The 12,036-nt window shown below is 38.9% G+C and overlaps 3 protein-coding genes across 3 annotated transcripts; all 3 read left to right on the top strand.

Moving 5' to 3' along the window:
• The first annotated feature begins 3,134 nt into the window (after window positions 1-3,134).
• On the top strand, window positions 3,135-6,189 carry LOC112032355 (G-type lectin S-receptor-like serine/threonine-protein kinase At1g34300). The gene has a single exon (XM_024065127.2). The coding sequence runs from the start codon at window positions 3,392-3,394 to the stop codon at window positions 5,903-5,905; it is 2,514 nt and encodes an 837-aa protein (XP_023920895.2). The 5' UTR covers window positions 3,135-3,391; the 3' UTR covers window positions 5,906-6,189.
• Window positions 6,190-6,294: 105 nt separating this feature from the next.
• On the top strand, window positions 6,295-9,735 carry LOC136068382 (leucine-rich repeat receptor protein kinase HPCA1-like). Its single transcript, XM_065775479.1, has 2 exons — window positions 6,295-7,882; window positions 8,691-9,735. Exons 1-2 carry the CDS (start codon window positions 7,705-7,707, stop codon window positions 9,161-9,163), a joined length of 651 nt encoding a protein of 216 aa, XP_065631551.1. The 5' UTR covers window positions 6,295-7,704; the 3' UTR covers window positions 9,164-9,735.
• Window positions 9,736-11,108: 1,373 nt separating this feature from the next.
• LOC112032353 (uncharacterized) lies at window positions 11,109-11,672 on the top strand. Its single transcript, XM_065775460.1, has one exon. The coding sequence runs from the start codon at window positions 11,109-11,111 to the stop codon at window positions 11,670-11,672; it is 564 nt and encodes a 187-aa protein (XP_065631532.1).
• The last annotated feature ends 364 nt before the right edge of the window (window positions 11,673-12,036 follow it).

The raw sequence follows: 12,036 nt of genomic DNA, 5'->3' as shown, positions 1-12,036 counted from the left end.
AATTGCGTCAGATTAACCCCAATCATGATGTGTTCCAAACTCCACACTAACCAAAGTGCTGCACTCTTACCCATAAGAACCGATTGCATGTAGTATTTTCCCCGTTCAAAAATCTGAAGGGAGAAAAAATTCCCACCTTCCTCAACCACCAACTGAAACAGCTTAGATTCAATAATAATAAAAAACTTCTAAAACTAGCCATACTGAATCAAGAAACTAAACTAAAAGAGAATTTCTGACTAATTTGAGGTAGGTAGGCCTCCAAAGACTTTTACCATTGCATTTCTAGGAATAGGTTAATTTGTCCTAAGGAATTGTAATAATGGGGGAAATTGTAAATTCAGATAAAAATTGAGTCCTTAACTTTCAAAGCTATCCTAGCAAAGATGGCAGTCCACTGACTGTCATTTTGGACACTACCTCTGGAGTTGTTTCTTCTTTTGTTAGAGCATTCTCATTAAGGGTGTCAAATGCCAAATATTTGGCATTTGACACCCAAAACTCAAAAAGGCAACTTACATCAAACATGGTAAATGTCATAATTTTTGGCATTGGTGAACAGTGTGGTCTCAAATTTGAGACCGCACTGTTCACCAATTGTAAAAGTTTTATTATTATTTTATTGCGTGGGGCCCGCTTTTTTTTTGTCTTATTTTTTTCTTTCTCCTTTCCTTGTCTTTCTTCCATCTCTCATTCTTGCTCTCCAACCACTTCTCTGCTCTCTCTCTCCCTCATCCTCTACTCACCGTTCGCTCCTCTGCAGTCTCCTCTCCGGAGAAGCAGAAAAAAACCCGAAGGCGTTCTGCCTCCCTCTCCGACGAAACCTAGGCCGGAGCATCAAGGAAAGTCGATCTCTATCGCAGTGGTTTTTTTTTTTTTTTTAGTTTGTAATTTGATGGTTGATTTGGCAATGGTTGTGTGGGTTATGGATTTGGCCGGCGTGGGCATCGGCGTTAAGGGTAGATAGGCATGGTTGTGTGGTTTTTTTTTTTCTTCTCTTTTTTTCCTCCCTTCTCACCGGTTCTCTCTCCTTCTTCTCACCGATGGATCGTGGTGGTGGTGGATCATGGATCATGGCTGAGATTTGCTCCAATTGATGGATGATTTGGTGGATTTTGACTGAGATTCGATTTGATTTCTCTGGAATCTCAGGTGGTGGTTGAGATTTGGTCCAATTTTGGGTTTTGTGGTGTTGTCTTCGAATCTCTGGTGGTGGATGTTGTTGTTTTTTTGGGTTTTGTGGTGAATATGTGGGTCTCCGTCGGTCACCGATTTTGGGTTTTGTGGATGCTGTTGTTTTCTGGGTTTTGTGGTGAATATTTGTAGGTCTCCGTAGGTTTTTCTGCATCTACTAGTTTTTTTTTTTTTTTTTTTTTCAATGGTGGTGGCTGGGATTGATATGGGTTTGCTGGGTTGGTGTTTTTTACCGATGGTGGTGGATGGGGTGGGTTGAGAGTGACAGAGAGGAAGAGAGAGAAAGAAATATAATTGAAAAATAAAGAAATAATAAAAAAAATATTTAAATGAAATGTTAAAAAATGTAGAATGTTTGATGTTGGGTATGTTGTAAAATGAGTTGTTAAAAGCTAAAATTTTAAAATTTGAGGTGGTATACGCTAAAAATTTTACAAACCTTGATGAGAATGCTCTTATATAACCTTTCTAGTCTTGATTATGGTGCAGTTTGGCCTCAACGTCTGCGTCTGGAGGCTGCGTTTTCCTCCTCTTTTTTTTTTTGGAAAGTGAACAGTAAAATCACATGATTTTACTGTACAGAGACAAAAAATATTGTTCATGCACTGTTTGGCACTGTTCACGCACTAAAAAATATTAAAAATAAGTCCCACGGTACTATTTACACATTTAAAAATTATTTTACTACAGTATTTTCAGTTTTCAGTTTCAGTAACAATAAATTCAATCTAAACAGACTCTATATCAGACTCCAGCCTCTAAGGCGGTGTAGTTTAGTTTAAAAAGAAAAATCAACCGCATGATTGCATCATCTCATGATCTCAACGTGTACTGCTGGAGTCAGGTTTTGAGTCTTTTGACGTGCAGAAGTGGTTAATTGAGAATTTCCGTGTGTTGAATACTTCAATCTTTATACATCTCAAGTAGAAGTTAAAGTAAACTCATAAGTCAACATGATGAAATTATTACAATTTAAAACCAAATTGTAACCGTGGATTCAATTGTTTCCAAATGTTATAACTAATTCATTTTTATGAAAAATAACGACCAGTCACAGACGTGTGCAATGGGCGGAAAAAAATTGACTTGTTTTTTTTAAGTGAAAAATGAAAATGGTAATAAGTGTTAGTCCAAAACTTTTTTTTTAAATGATGTGATTATTTTCTAATTTTGTAAGTTTTATTTTTAATGAAAAATAATGCATTTTATATTATATTAATATATAAAGCGAGATATTTTATAAAAATGTAATGTGTGGTAGGAATTTGTTTCTAATATTCATTACAAACCGTTCATTATATTTAGGTCTTAAATGATCTAAAAATGAAGTATACATAATTAAATCTATCACTTATATTAGAAAAAAAATATATATATACAAAATATTAATAGCATAAGAAAAATATAATTTTATCAAGAATCCATTAACATTACGTGAAGAATGTGACGTAATGGTTAATAAAGCGGCTCATCTTCTTCCACAAATCTTTCATTTCAATGCATCATCGAAATGGATTAAAATAAATTGAATGAGCCAAAATGAACCGAATAGAACAAAATAAATCAAATTAGACTAAAATGCTATGCTACTTCAATTTCAACATGTGTAATAACAATTTGGATTTATTTTTTTGCTTCAATTAATACTTTTATTTATTATTATTTCAGTATTTCTATCTTTAGAACCAAATATAATTTTGTTTAAAAAATATTGATAGTCAATCTGGCACAGTGGCAGGCTGCCAGGCACTATGTCATCATGTGAAAATTTAAAACCTTTGTCTGACTGGAGAAATGGCTAGGTCCCGGTGGGATTACCGAAATGATCCTTTTAATTAAGAAAATGATGTCACTTATGGAAGCGTGATTAACTTCATAAAAAACAAAATAATGGTATATTATACTAGCATAAAAATCAGCTTAACAGCATTTTATTAGTGGAGGAAGATGGGAGACCAGTTCAGCGGTACTGTACTACTGGTGGTAGTGGTACTAATAATTTCTCATCTGACTGAGGATTGTCTGAACTCTGACTTGCTCAAACTTCCAACTCTCTCTCTCTCTCTCTCCTCTTGCAAAAAGTGTTCGTGTCTCTTTTGTCTTATCATACATACACGCAAAGAAAGAGACTAGTCAAACACGGACACCCACTTTAAAATCCTCAGAAAAATTGAAACAACAAACACAAAAAACCACCATGATTCTCAATACCCATCTTCTTCTTCTTCTTCTTGCTATTACAACTATCATTTCACAATTATCAGTATCAGTCTCAGCAGCCACAATCTTACCAGGCTCAACTCTCTACGCTTCCAACCCAAGCCAGACATGGTCCTCTCCAAACTCCACCTTCTTTCTCGGCTTCCTACCCATCAACTCCACCAACTCCTTCATCGCCGCCATCTTCTACGCCGGCGGCGTCCCCGTCTGGACTGCCGGCACCACCCCAGTTGACTCCTCCGCCTCCCTCCGCTTCCTCTCCTCCGGCACTCTCCGCCTCCTCAACGGCTCTTCCCACACCGTTTGGGACTCCAACACCGCCTCTCTCGCTGTCTCCTCCGCCTCTCTTCTCGAATCCGGCAACCTCGTCCTCTCCAACTCCACCTCCACCGCCTGGTCCTCCTTTGACAACCCCACTGACACCATCGTACCTTCTCAGAATTTCACTTCTGCTATGGTTCTCCAGTCTGGGATTTACTCCTTTCGTCTTCTTTCTACTGGTAATCTCACTCTCCGTTGGAATAATACTATTTTGTACTACAATCAAGGTTTGAACTCTTCCTACAATGCTAGTGCACCTATATTAGGATTGCAATCTGTTGGGATTTTGTCTATTTCTGATCAGATTTTGTCTACTGGGGCTATTTTAGCTTACAGTAGTGATTATGCTGAAGGGAGTGGTGTATTAAGGTTTTTGAGGTTGGATAATGATGGGAATTTGAGGATTTATAGCTCTAGTAAAGGGAGTGGGACTCAAACTATTAGATGGGCAGCTATGGAGGACCAATGTCAAGTTTTTGGATACTGTGGGGATATGGGAATTTGTAGTTATAATGAGACGGATCCTGTTTGTGGATGCCCATCTCTAAATTTCGAGCCTTTAGATCCTAACGATAGTAGGAAAGGGTGTAAGAGGAAGGAGGAGACTAAAGATTGTGCTGGGAGTGCTACTATGTTGGATTTGCCGCATACACAATTCTTAACATACCCTCCAGAGATTAGCTCTGAGGTGTTTTTTATTGGGATATCGGCTTGTAGATCCAATTGCCTTGTGAGTTCTACTTGTGATGCCTCAACTTCGTTGTCAGATGGGACGGGGTTGTGTTATATCAAGACACCGGGTTTTATGAGCGGCTATCAGAGTCCTGGGCTGCCTAGCAGTTCTTATGTCAAGGTTTGCTCACCTGTGGTTTTGAATCCATCAGCTTCTGTGGTTGGTGGGAAGAGCAGCCGTGGGAGGATTCAAGCATGGGTTGTAGCTCTTTTGGTTATATGTACTGTTTTCGGGTTGATTGCCTTGGAGGGTAGTTTATGGTGGTGGTGTTGTAGAAATAGCCCCAAGTTTGGGACATTGGCAGCTCAATATGCTCTTCTTGAGTATGCTTCTGGTGCTCCTGTCCAGTTCACTTATAAGGAGCTTCAGCGCTCAACCAAGGGATTCAAGGAGAAGCTTGGAATTGGAGGATTTGGTGCTGTGTACAGAGGGATTCTTGCCAATAAAACAGTTGTTGCTGTCAAGCAACTTGAGGGAATTGAGCAGGGGGAGAAACAGTTTAGAATGGAGGTTGCAACTATAAGTAGCACCCATCATTTGAATCTAGTGAGATTGATTGGATTTTGCTCTGAAGGGCGTCATAGACTTTTAATTTATGAGTTCATGAAAAATAGGTCTCTTGATAATTTCCTTTTCGTTACTGAAGGTCAGTCAGAACGATTGTTGAATTGGGAGTACCGGTTCAATATTGCCCTTGGCACTGCAAGAGGGATCACGTACCTTCATGAGGAGTGTCGAGACTGCATTGTCCACTGTGATATAAAGCCTGAAAACATTCTCTTGGATGAGAATTATACTGCCAAAGTCTCAGATTTTGGTCTTGCCAAGCTGGTTAATCCAAAGGACCATAGGTACAGAACCTTGACAAGTGTCAGAGGTACTAGAGGATATTTGGCACCAGAATGGCTGGCAAATCTTCCAATAACTTCAAAATCTGATGTTTATAGTTACGGTATGGTTCTGTTGGAGATAGTGAGTGGGAGAAGGAATTTCGAAGTATCTGCAGAAACCAATCGGAAAAAATTCTCTTCGTGGGCATATGACGAGTTTGACAAGGGTAATGTCAAGGGAATCCTTGACAGAAGGCTGGCTGACCAAGACGTAGATATGGAGCAAGTGGTGAGGGCAATTCAAGTGAGTTTTTGGTGCATCCAGGAGCAACCATCACACAGACCAATGATGGGAAAAGTGGTCCAGATGTTAGAAGGAATTATAGAGATTGAGAAGCCACCTGTACCTACAGGTGTGAGTGATGGGTCTGTTATTGGAACCAGCATAAATGTGAGCAGCAATGTAAGCATTTACTCCACCATTGCAGCTTCAGTCCCAGCTCCCTCTTCCTCTTCATCGTTCCAAGCGGCAGGAGTTTCACCTTATGCTTCTGGGAGGAATATGGAGAGGGCCTCATCATCCTTTCTACATTCAGATCCAAACTAGATTTTAATTGCCTGTTAATATATTTCTCCTCACAAATTATGTTCAGGTTCTAGAATTTCTAATCCAGATTTGACACTTAAAAGCTTGAAAGTGGTCAGGTTTTGTGGTCCTGATACCATAGATGATATTGATATGATATCTTGTAGAAATTGTTATTACCAGAGGACATATTGTTGTCAGTGCTAAGGATTTGGATTCGGTGCAATAGTTAGGGCTTTTGCACTGTGCAATACCCTAAATCCCTCACAAAAATTTCAACTCTTTTCATCTTTTACCTTTTCTAACTTTTAAGTTTTTTTTACTTTTTAAACCACTTTGATCCAATGGCTGATATTAAAAGTAACGTTCCTAACTTTTAATCACAACCATTAAAAAGGAGCATGGGCTATTGCACCTAGCACCTTATCTCAATCCAACAGTGAACTGCTACTGCTTACACAGCCACTAACACACTCTCTCTCTCTCTCTCTCTGGTCTTGAGGTTTTGGAAAAGTGGGAGGGGGGGTTAGCTGCTGATTGATTCGCATTTGTGTTTACTGTTATGCTTGGCTTTAGAAAACTCTCTAATTTACAAATCAGAAGACAGGAACATTATTCTTCAATGTATTTCTAAGCGTAACATTTTGTGAAGTACTCAGGGCATCATGGGCAAGGCATTCATAAATATCACAGGGCTTTACTTTAGGGAATTCCCTTTTGTGGTACCAAGGATGATAAACCGTGGCTATACATATGTCCAGAGAATGGTGCGTTAAATGAACCTAGCCTGAAACCAGGATCTTGATGGACTTGGGTGTGAGAGGGTGTTGGTGTTTGTGACTGAGGTTGACCATTTGAAGGGTCCAGCCATGCATTACCGTGAGGAGTTGATGAGTGAGAAGGTGGGAAGGGAGCGTTGAGCTTAGCTTTTGGAGAATTTATGAATGACACATGGCATAGCCTTGTATTTTAGTGGTATAGTTTGCTCTTATTTATTAGGAAAACTAAGTTTTGAATCTCCTCTTTCCCATTGTTGAAACTATCGAATTATTAACAAAAAAAGAGAGAACGAAGATGGCCAAAAATAGCAACCAATTGTCATTGAGAGTTAAGAGAATCCAAACGGAACAAACATGTGTAACCTATTTGAACATAAAAAAGTCTACACATTATCCTCACAGAATGACACTGATGATTAAAAGGTGGTTGTTCTAGCATGTGTGAACAGGGGACTAAGGAACAACCGTTTCAATGGCACCTTGAATATCAGTACCACAAATAGCAACCAATTGCAACTTATAGATTTGCGGAACAATTCCATAAGTAATGTTGCACAAATACGTGGAGGAAATATTTCGTTATTTTAAGTAGTAACCTTCAATTATCTGGTCATTGCTTCTTCTTCTTCTTCTCTAACTGTGTTGAAGAAGTGCAAGCTGTTTGATTACTTGTTGGAAGTTAACTTGGCAAACAATGTACTGTTTATTTCTTGTAATTATCTACAACATTTTGCAGACTTGAAGGTAACACAGTATGTGACAAAACAGATCAAGTGACAGAGTTACTGCACGGCTTCCCCATCAAATTCCTCATATTTTACACCACCAAATAACTCTCTGCAAGTTTCCAGCAATTCGGATCAGGTTGCCAGTCCAAACTGTAAATGTGCGTATCCATAAAAGGGCACAATATTCTTCAGAGGTCTTGCTTCCATTGACTTGGGAAACTCAAGTTACTATGCAGAACTTGCGAAGTCTCTCATGAAAACTCTTTAGTCCTCTTCACTTCCTGTGGATTCAGTTTCTCTAAGTAATCCCACCATGGATTCATCTGGAAACATTGAACTGAGCCTCGAAGTTTTCCCATCTGGTCAGGAGTGTTTCAATCAAACAGCAATTACAATGGTTGGATTTGCACTTAACATTCTGTCTTTCAACCCTCCACCAAATTTTGGACCCTTCTATCTTATGGCTTATACTTATGGGAATTGTGCAGCAGGTAACTCGGAATTTCTCGCTGAATTGAAAAGTAATAGTTATTATGTTTTCTCTATGTTATTTGGATGCTATTGCAATTTTTTAAAGTGCAGGGTTGTTTATTTTAGATAAAATTAGTTAATTGAGCTTAATTCTTTTTAGTTTTATTATTGATAATTTTTCTTGTTAAACTATTTTTTTGGGCCTGTATATTTTGTTTTAGATTTTAGATCTATAAATTTTTTTATGGTCACTAAAATGAGAAAAATGCTAAAACTACAAAATTTTTATAAATTACTTATATGATAAGTAGTTACTGGTAAGTAAAAAAATAATGTGAGTAGTATGCCTATAAGTAAACTAATAAGAATTTGCTACCAAAACAATTTGTAAAATTTTGTAAAAAATTTTGTGAGTATAATATTACTCTTAAAAGAATCAATGATATTATTTAAGGAAAACAAAATGTAATTTTATAAAACAAAATTGCTAAAATTAATACACATACATATAATAAATTTTTTTTTTTTTTTTAAATTAGGGGGGGCATCCAATGATGGCTCCGTCCATGCCCACACATACGCGTGCGCACTCTTTTTACTGCCAGAACCACCATGTCATTGTTGGGAAAGAGATGTGCAATTTATGATATGAGGTCCCCATAATAGGGATAGGATCTCCTCCCATTTAAATCCTCCAATTTCCTTCATTTTTAAGGTGACTGGTGTGTGTATATATATATATATATTTTTTTTTTTTTATCAGTAGTATTTGTGTAGAAAATTTTCAAAACATTGCATCGGTGAATGAGTTTTTTGTTGTTTTTTTAGGGCTACTTGGATCTGAATATTACATGACCCAACAGTTAACTAAGAAGAGTGACGTCTATAGATTTGGAGTGGTCATGTTGGAGCTAATAACTGCAAGAAAGCCAATACAGCAAGGGAAGTATATGGTGGTAAAAGTAAGGAGTGCAATGGATAAGACAAAGGATTTATACAATCTTCATGAAATTCTTGACCCATTCATTGGTATGGGAAAAAATCTTGAAGGCTTAGAAGAGTTTGTGGATTTAGCAATGAGGTGTGTGGCAGACTCAGGGGACAAAAGGCCTACAATGGATGAGGTTGTTAAAGAAATTGAGAGTATTATGAAGCTTTCTGGGATGAACCTCAGTGCTGATTCCGAATCCACTACAGCAAATTATTATGAAGCCAGTAAGAGCAGTTCTCATCACCCGTCTAGCAATGATGTATTTGGTTATAGTGGGTCCTTCCCTCCTTCTTCAATAGAGCCTATGTGAATATGATTTTACAATTCAGAATGCTCAACTTGGTAGCAAAAAGTTTTTTCATAAATATCACAGGGCTTGACTTTAGGGAACTCCCTTTTGGGGTACCAAGGATGATAAACAGTGGCTATACATATGTCCAAACTCCAGAGAATGGTGGGTTAAATAACCCTAGCCTGAAACCAGGATCTTGAAGGACTTGGGTGTGAGAGGCTGTTGGTGTTTGTGACTGAGGTTGACCATTTGATGGGTCCAGCCATGCATTACTGTGAGGAGTTGATGAGTGAGAAGGTGGGAAGGGGGCGTTGAGCTTCGCTTTTGGAGTTTATTTTTTTTATTTATTTATTTTTTAAAAAAAACAGCTTTTGGAGAATTTAGGAATGACACATGGCATAGCCTTGTATTTTAGTGGTATAGTTAGCTCTCATTTATTAGGAAAACTAGGTTTTGAATCTCCTCTTTACCATTGTTGAAAATATCGAATTATTAACAAAAAAGAAAAAAGAGAATCAACGTGGCCTTCATTTGGGAAGAGAAGTGAGAATACCAAGAAATTGATTCAAAAATATGTTTCTTTCATTTAAGAAAAGTAGGTTAGTGTCATTTATCTGGTGTAGGGATAAGGGCCCAAAATTGTATATTGGGCCTTAAGCCTTAACCGAATACATTGATTAGTCCGAAGACGAATAAACAGTAGTGAGAGTATTAAGCTCAGAGTCTCATAAGTAACATGCAAATAGAAAGGTTGGGAAAGGAAGTCCGAGAAGGAGTGTCTCCTCGAATAAACAAAGCACAGATCAAAGGTATATCCTAACGCTTAAAGTGATCTACTAGGAAATTCCACTGATAGGGATGTGCATTATGAACGTATTGGAAGGATGGGAGCTAGGAAATATCTAAGAAAAAGCTACTGCCATCGCATTGAATGCTTTGCAGCTAACTTTCTAACTGCATTTATATGGAGAAGACCTCTAAACAGTGCTGCCTTGGCTACCCCAACCACAGAGGGCCAGAAGAGGTGTTCGATGGGACAAACACTCAAGGAGTGGCCTGAATAATCAACAAATGGAGAGCCAAAATTATTGAAAGATGATATATAATGTAAGAAACTCCTGAGGAATGGGGGATCCAAAAAAAGAAGGGAAAAAGACTATAGCACTCAAGAATGAAACTTGTAATCCAACTTGAGGATCAATACAAAAGAACCAATCTCCTCAAACTTTACCGAGAATGATTTTTTTAAGTTTAAACTTGTCTAACTTCATTCTCTTGTCATCAAGATCTACCTTATTTGTTGATTAATTCACTAAAGCCCAGTTTTTCAACCCATTTTTTATAAATTCATTGTTTTGGGCTTTTTAGGTCGAAGTCCATCCATCTTTTAGGCTAAGGCGCGCCAATTGTAAGGACCAAATTTGGTGCCGTCTGTGGGAAGAATTTTGGTATTTCAGTGAGTTAAACGTTCAACTATGGTAGGTTCAGGTCCAAATCAGGCAGAATCTATAGGGTCTCAATGACAAGATCACTTCCATGATCTTGAACAAAGAAGAGACCGGGAGGGAAGTGTGCACACTACCTGCACTAGGAGCCAGTCTTGGGGTGGGAGCTACATCTCTCATGAACGGAATGCCGAGAACATGAAGCGGGAAATTGATCATTTAAAGAGGAAGTTGCGCCACGAACGGAGGAGACAAACCCCCTTCACTTCTGACCTCTCTTTTGACGATGAAGAGGACGGTAGCTATAGGTGCAAATCAAGGACTCCCCCTAGTGAGTCTTTCTCGTATGATAAGGAACACCATCATAAGCGCAGAAAAAAAAAAAAAAAAAAAAATCTTCCAAAGGTTTAGGAAATGACGCCATGAGTAGAGCACTCAACCAAATTTCTAGGTCACCCTTCACGTGCAAAATCGAGGGAGGAAGACTCTCTCGGCGGTTCAGCCAACCCACGTTCACCATGTATAATGGGCGAACAAATCCTGTGGAGCATGTGAGCCATTTTAACCAGAGAATGGCTATGCATTCCAAGAATGGGGCTTTGATGTACAGGGTGTTCCCCTTCAGTTTAGGGCCTGTGGCCATGAGGTGGTTTGATGGCCTAGGTGCAGGTTCCATTAACTCCTTCAAGGAGCTCACCCAGGAATTTGGATCCCGCTTTATTACATGCAGCAGGGTTCCTCGGCCCTTAGATTCCTTGTTGTCCCTGTCCATTAGAGAAGAGGAGACCCTGAAAATATATTCGGACAGATATTGGGAGATGTTTAATGAGATAGACGGTGACTTTAATGACGTGGCCATCAGGACTTTCAAGGTTGGCCTACCTACCGAGCATGGCTTAAGGAAGTCTCTGACTGGGAAACTTGTCACCAGTATACACCAACTCATGGATCTAATTGATAAGTATAAGAGGATTAAGGAGAACCAACAACAGGGCAAGGGAAAGGGTAAGGTTATCCCTCATGAGAAGAGGGATTTCAAGTCGGATGGCTACAATAATAGCAGCCCCAGAGGGATTTTATAGGGCAATCTAGGCCTGCAGCTCCTAAAGTGGTTAACACTGTGTTCCGAGAACCAGTGCATCAAGTCTTGGAGAAGATCAAGAACGAGCCATATTCCAAATGGCCAAACAAGATGAGTGGAGATCCCTTGAGGCGCAATTAGAGCCTTCATTACCAATACCACCAAGAGCATGGGCATACCACCGAGGACTGCAGAATCGTGTGGAATCATTTGGAGCAACTGGTCAAAGAAAGAAGGTTACAACAGTTTTTGTATTGGCCCAACAAGCAAGGAGGTGAAGTGAGGTCAAGGGCTCAAAGGAATACTTCTTCAAGGCCCCCGTTGAGCAAAATCAATTTCATCTTTGCTGCACCTGGAAAAATTGG

This window comes from Quercus suber, unplaced genomic scaffold (genome assembly GCF_002906115.3).
Source record: "Quercus suber isolate HL8 unplaced genomic scaffold, Cork oak 2.0 scaffold_112, whole genome shotgun sequence".
NCBI lineage: Eukaryota > Viridiplantae > Streptophyta > Magnoliopsida > Fagales > Fagaceae > Quercus > Quercus suber.
Note: the sequence above shows the minus strand (reverse complement) of the source record. Positions and strands in the feature narration are given on the sequence as shown.

Excerpts from the sequence above, each read along its gene's own strand:
- LOC112032355 (XM_024065127.2), top strand. The coding sequence starts at position 3,392 with ATGATTCTCAATACCCATCTTCTTCTTCTTCTTCTTGCTATTACAACT.
- LOC136068382 (XM_065775479.1), top strand. The coding sequence starts at position 7,705 with ATGGATTCATCTGGAAACATTGAACTGAGCCTCGAAGTTTTCCCATCT. Across the intron at positions 7,883-8,690 it reads TTATGGGAATTGTGCAGCAG|GGCTACTTGGATCTGAATAT; the intron begins GTAACTCGGAAT and ends TTGTTTTTTTAG.
- LOC112032353 (XM_065775460.1), top strand. The coding sequence starts at position 11,109 with ATGTATAATGGGCGAACAAATCCTGTGGAGCATGTGAGCCATTTTAAC.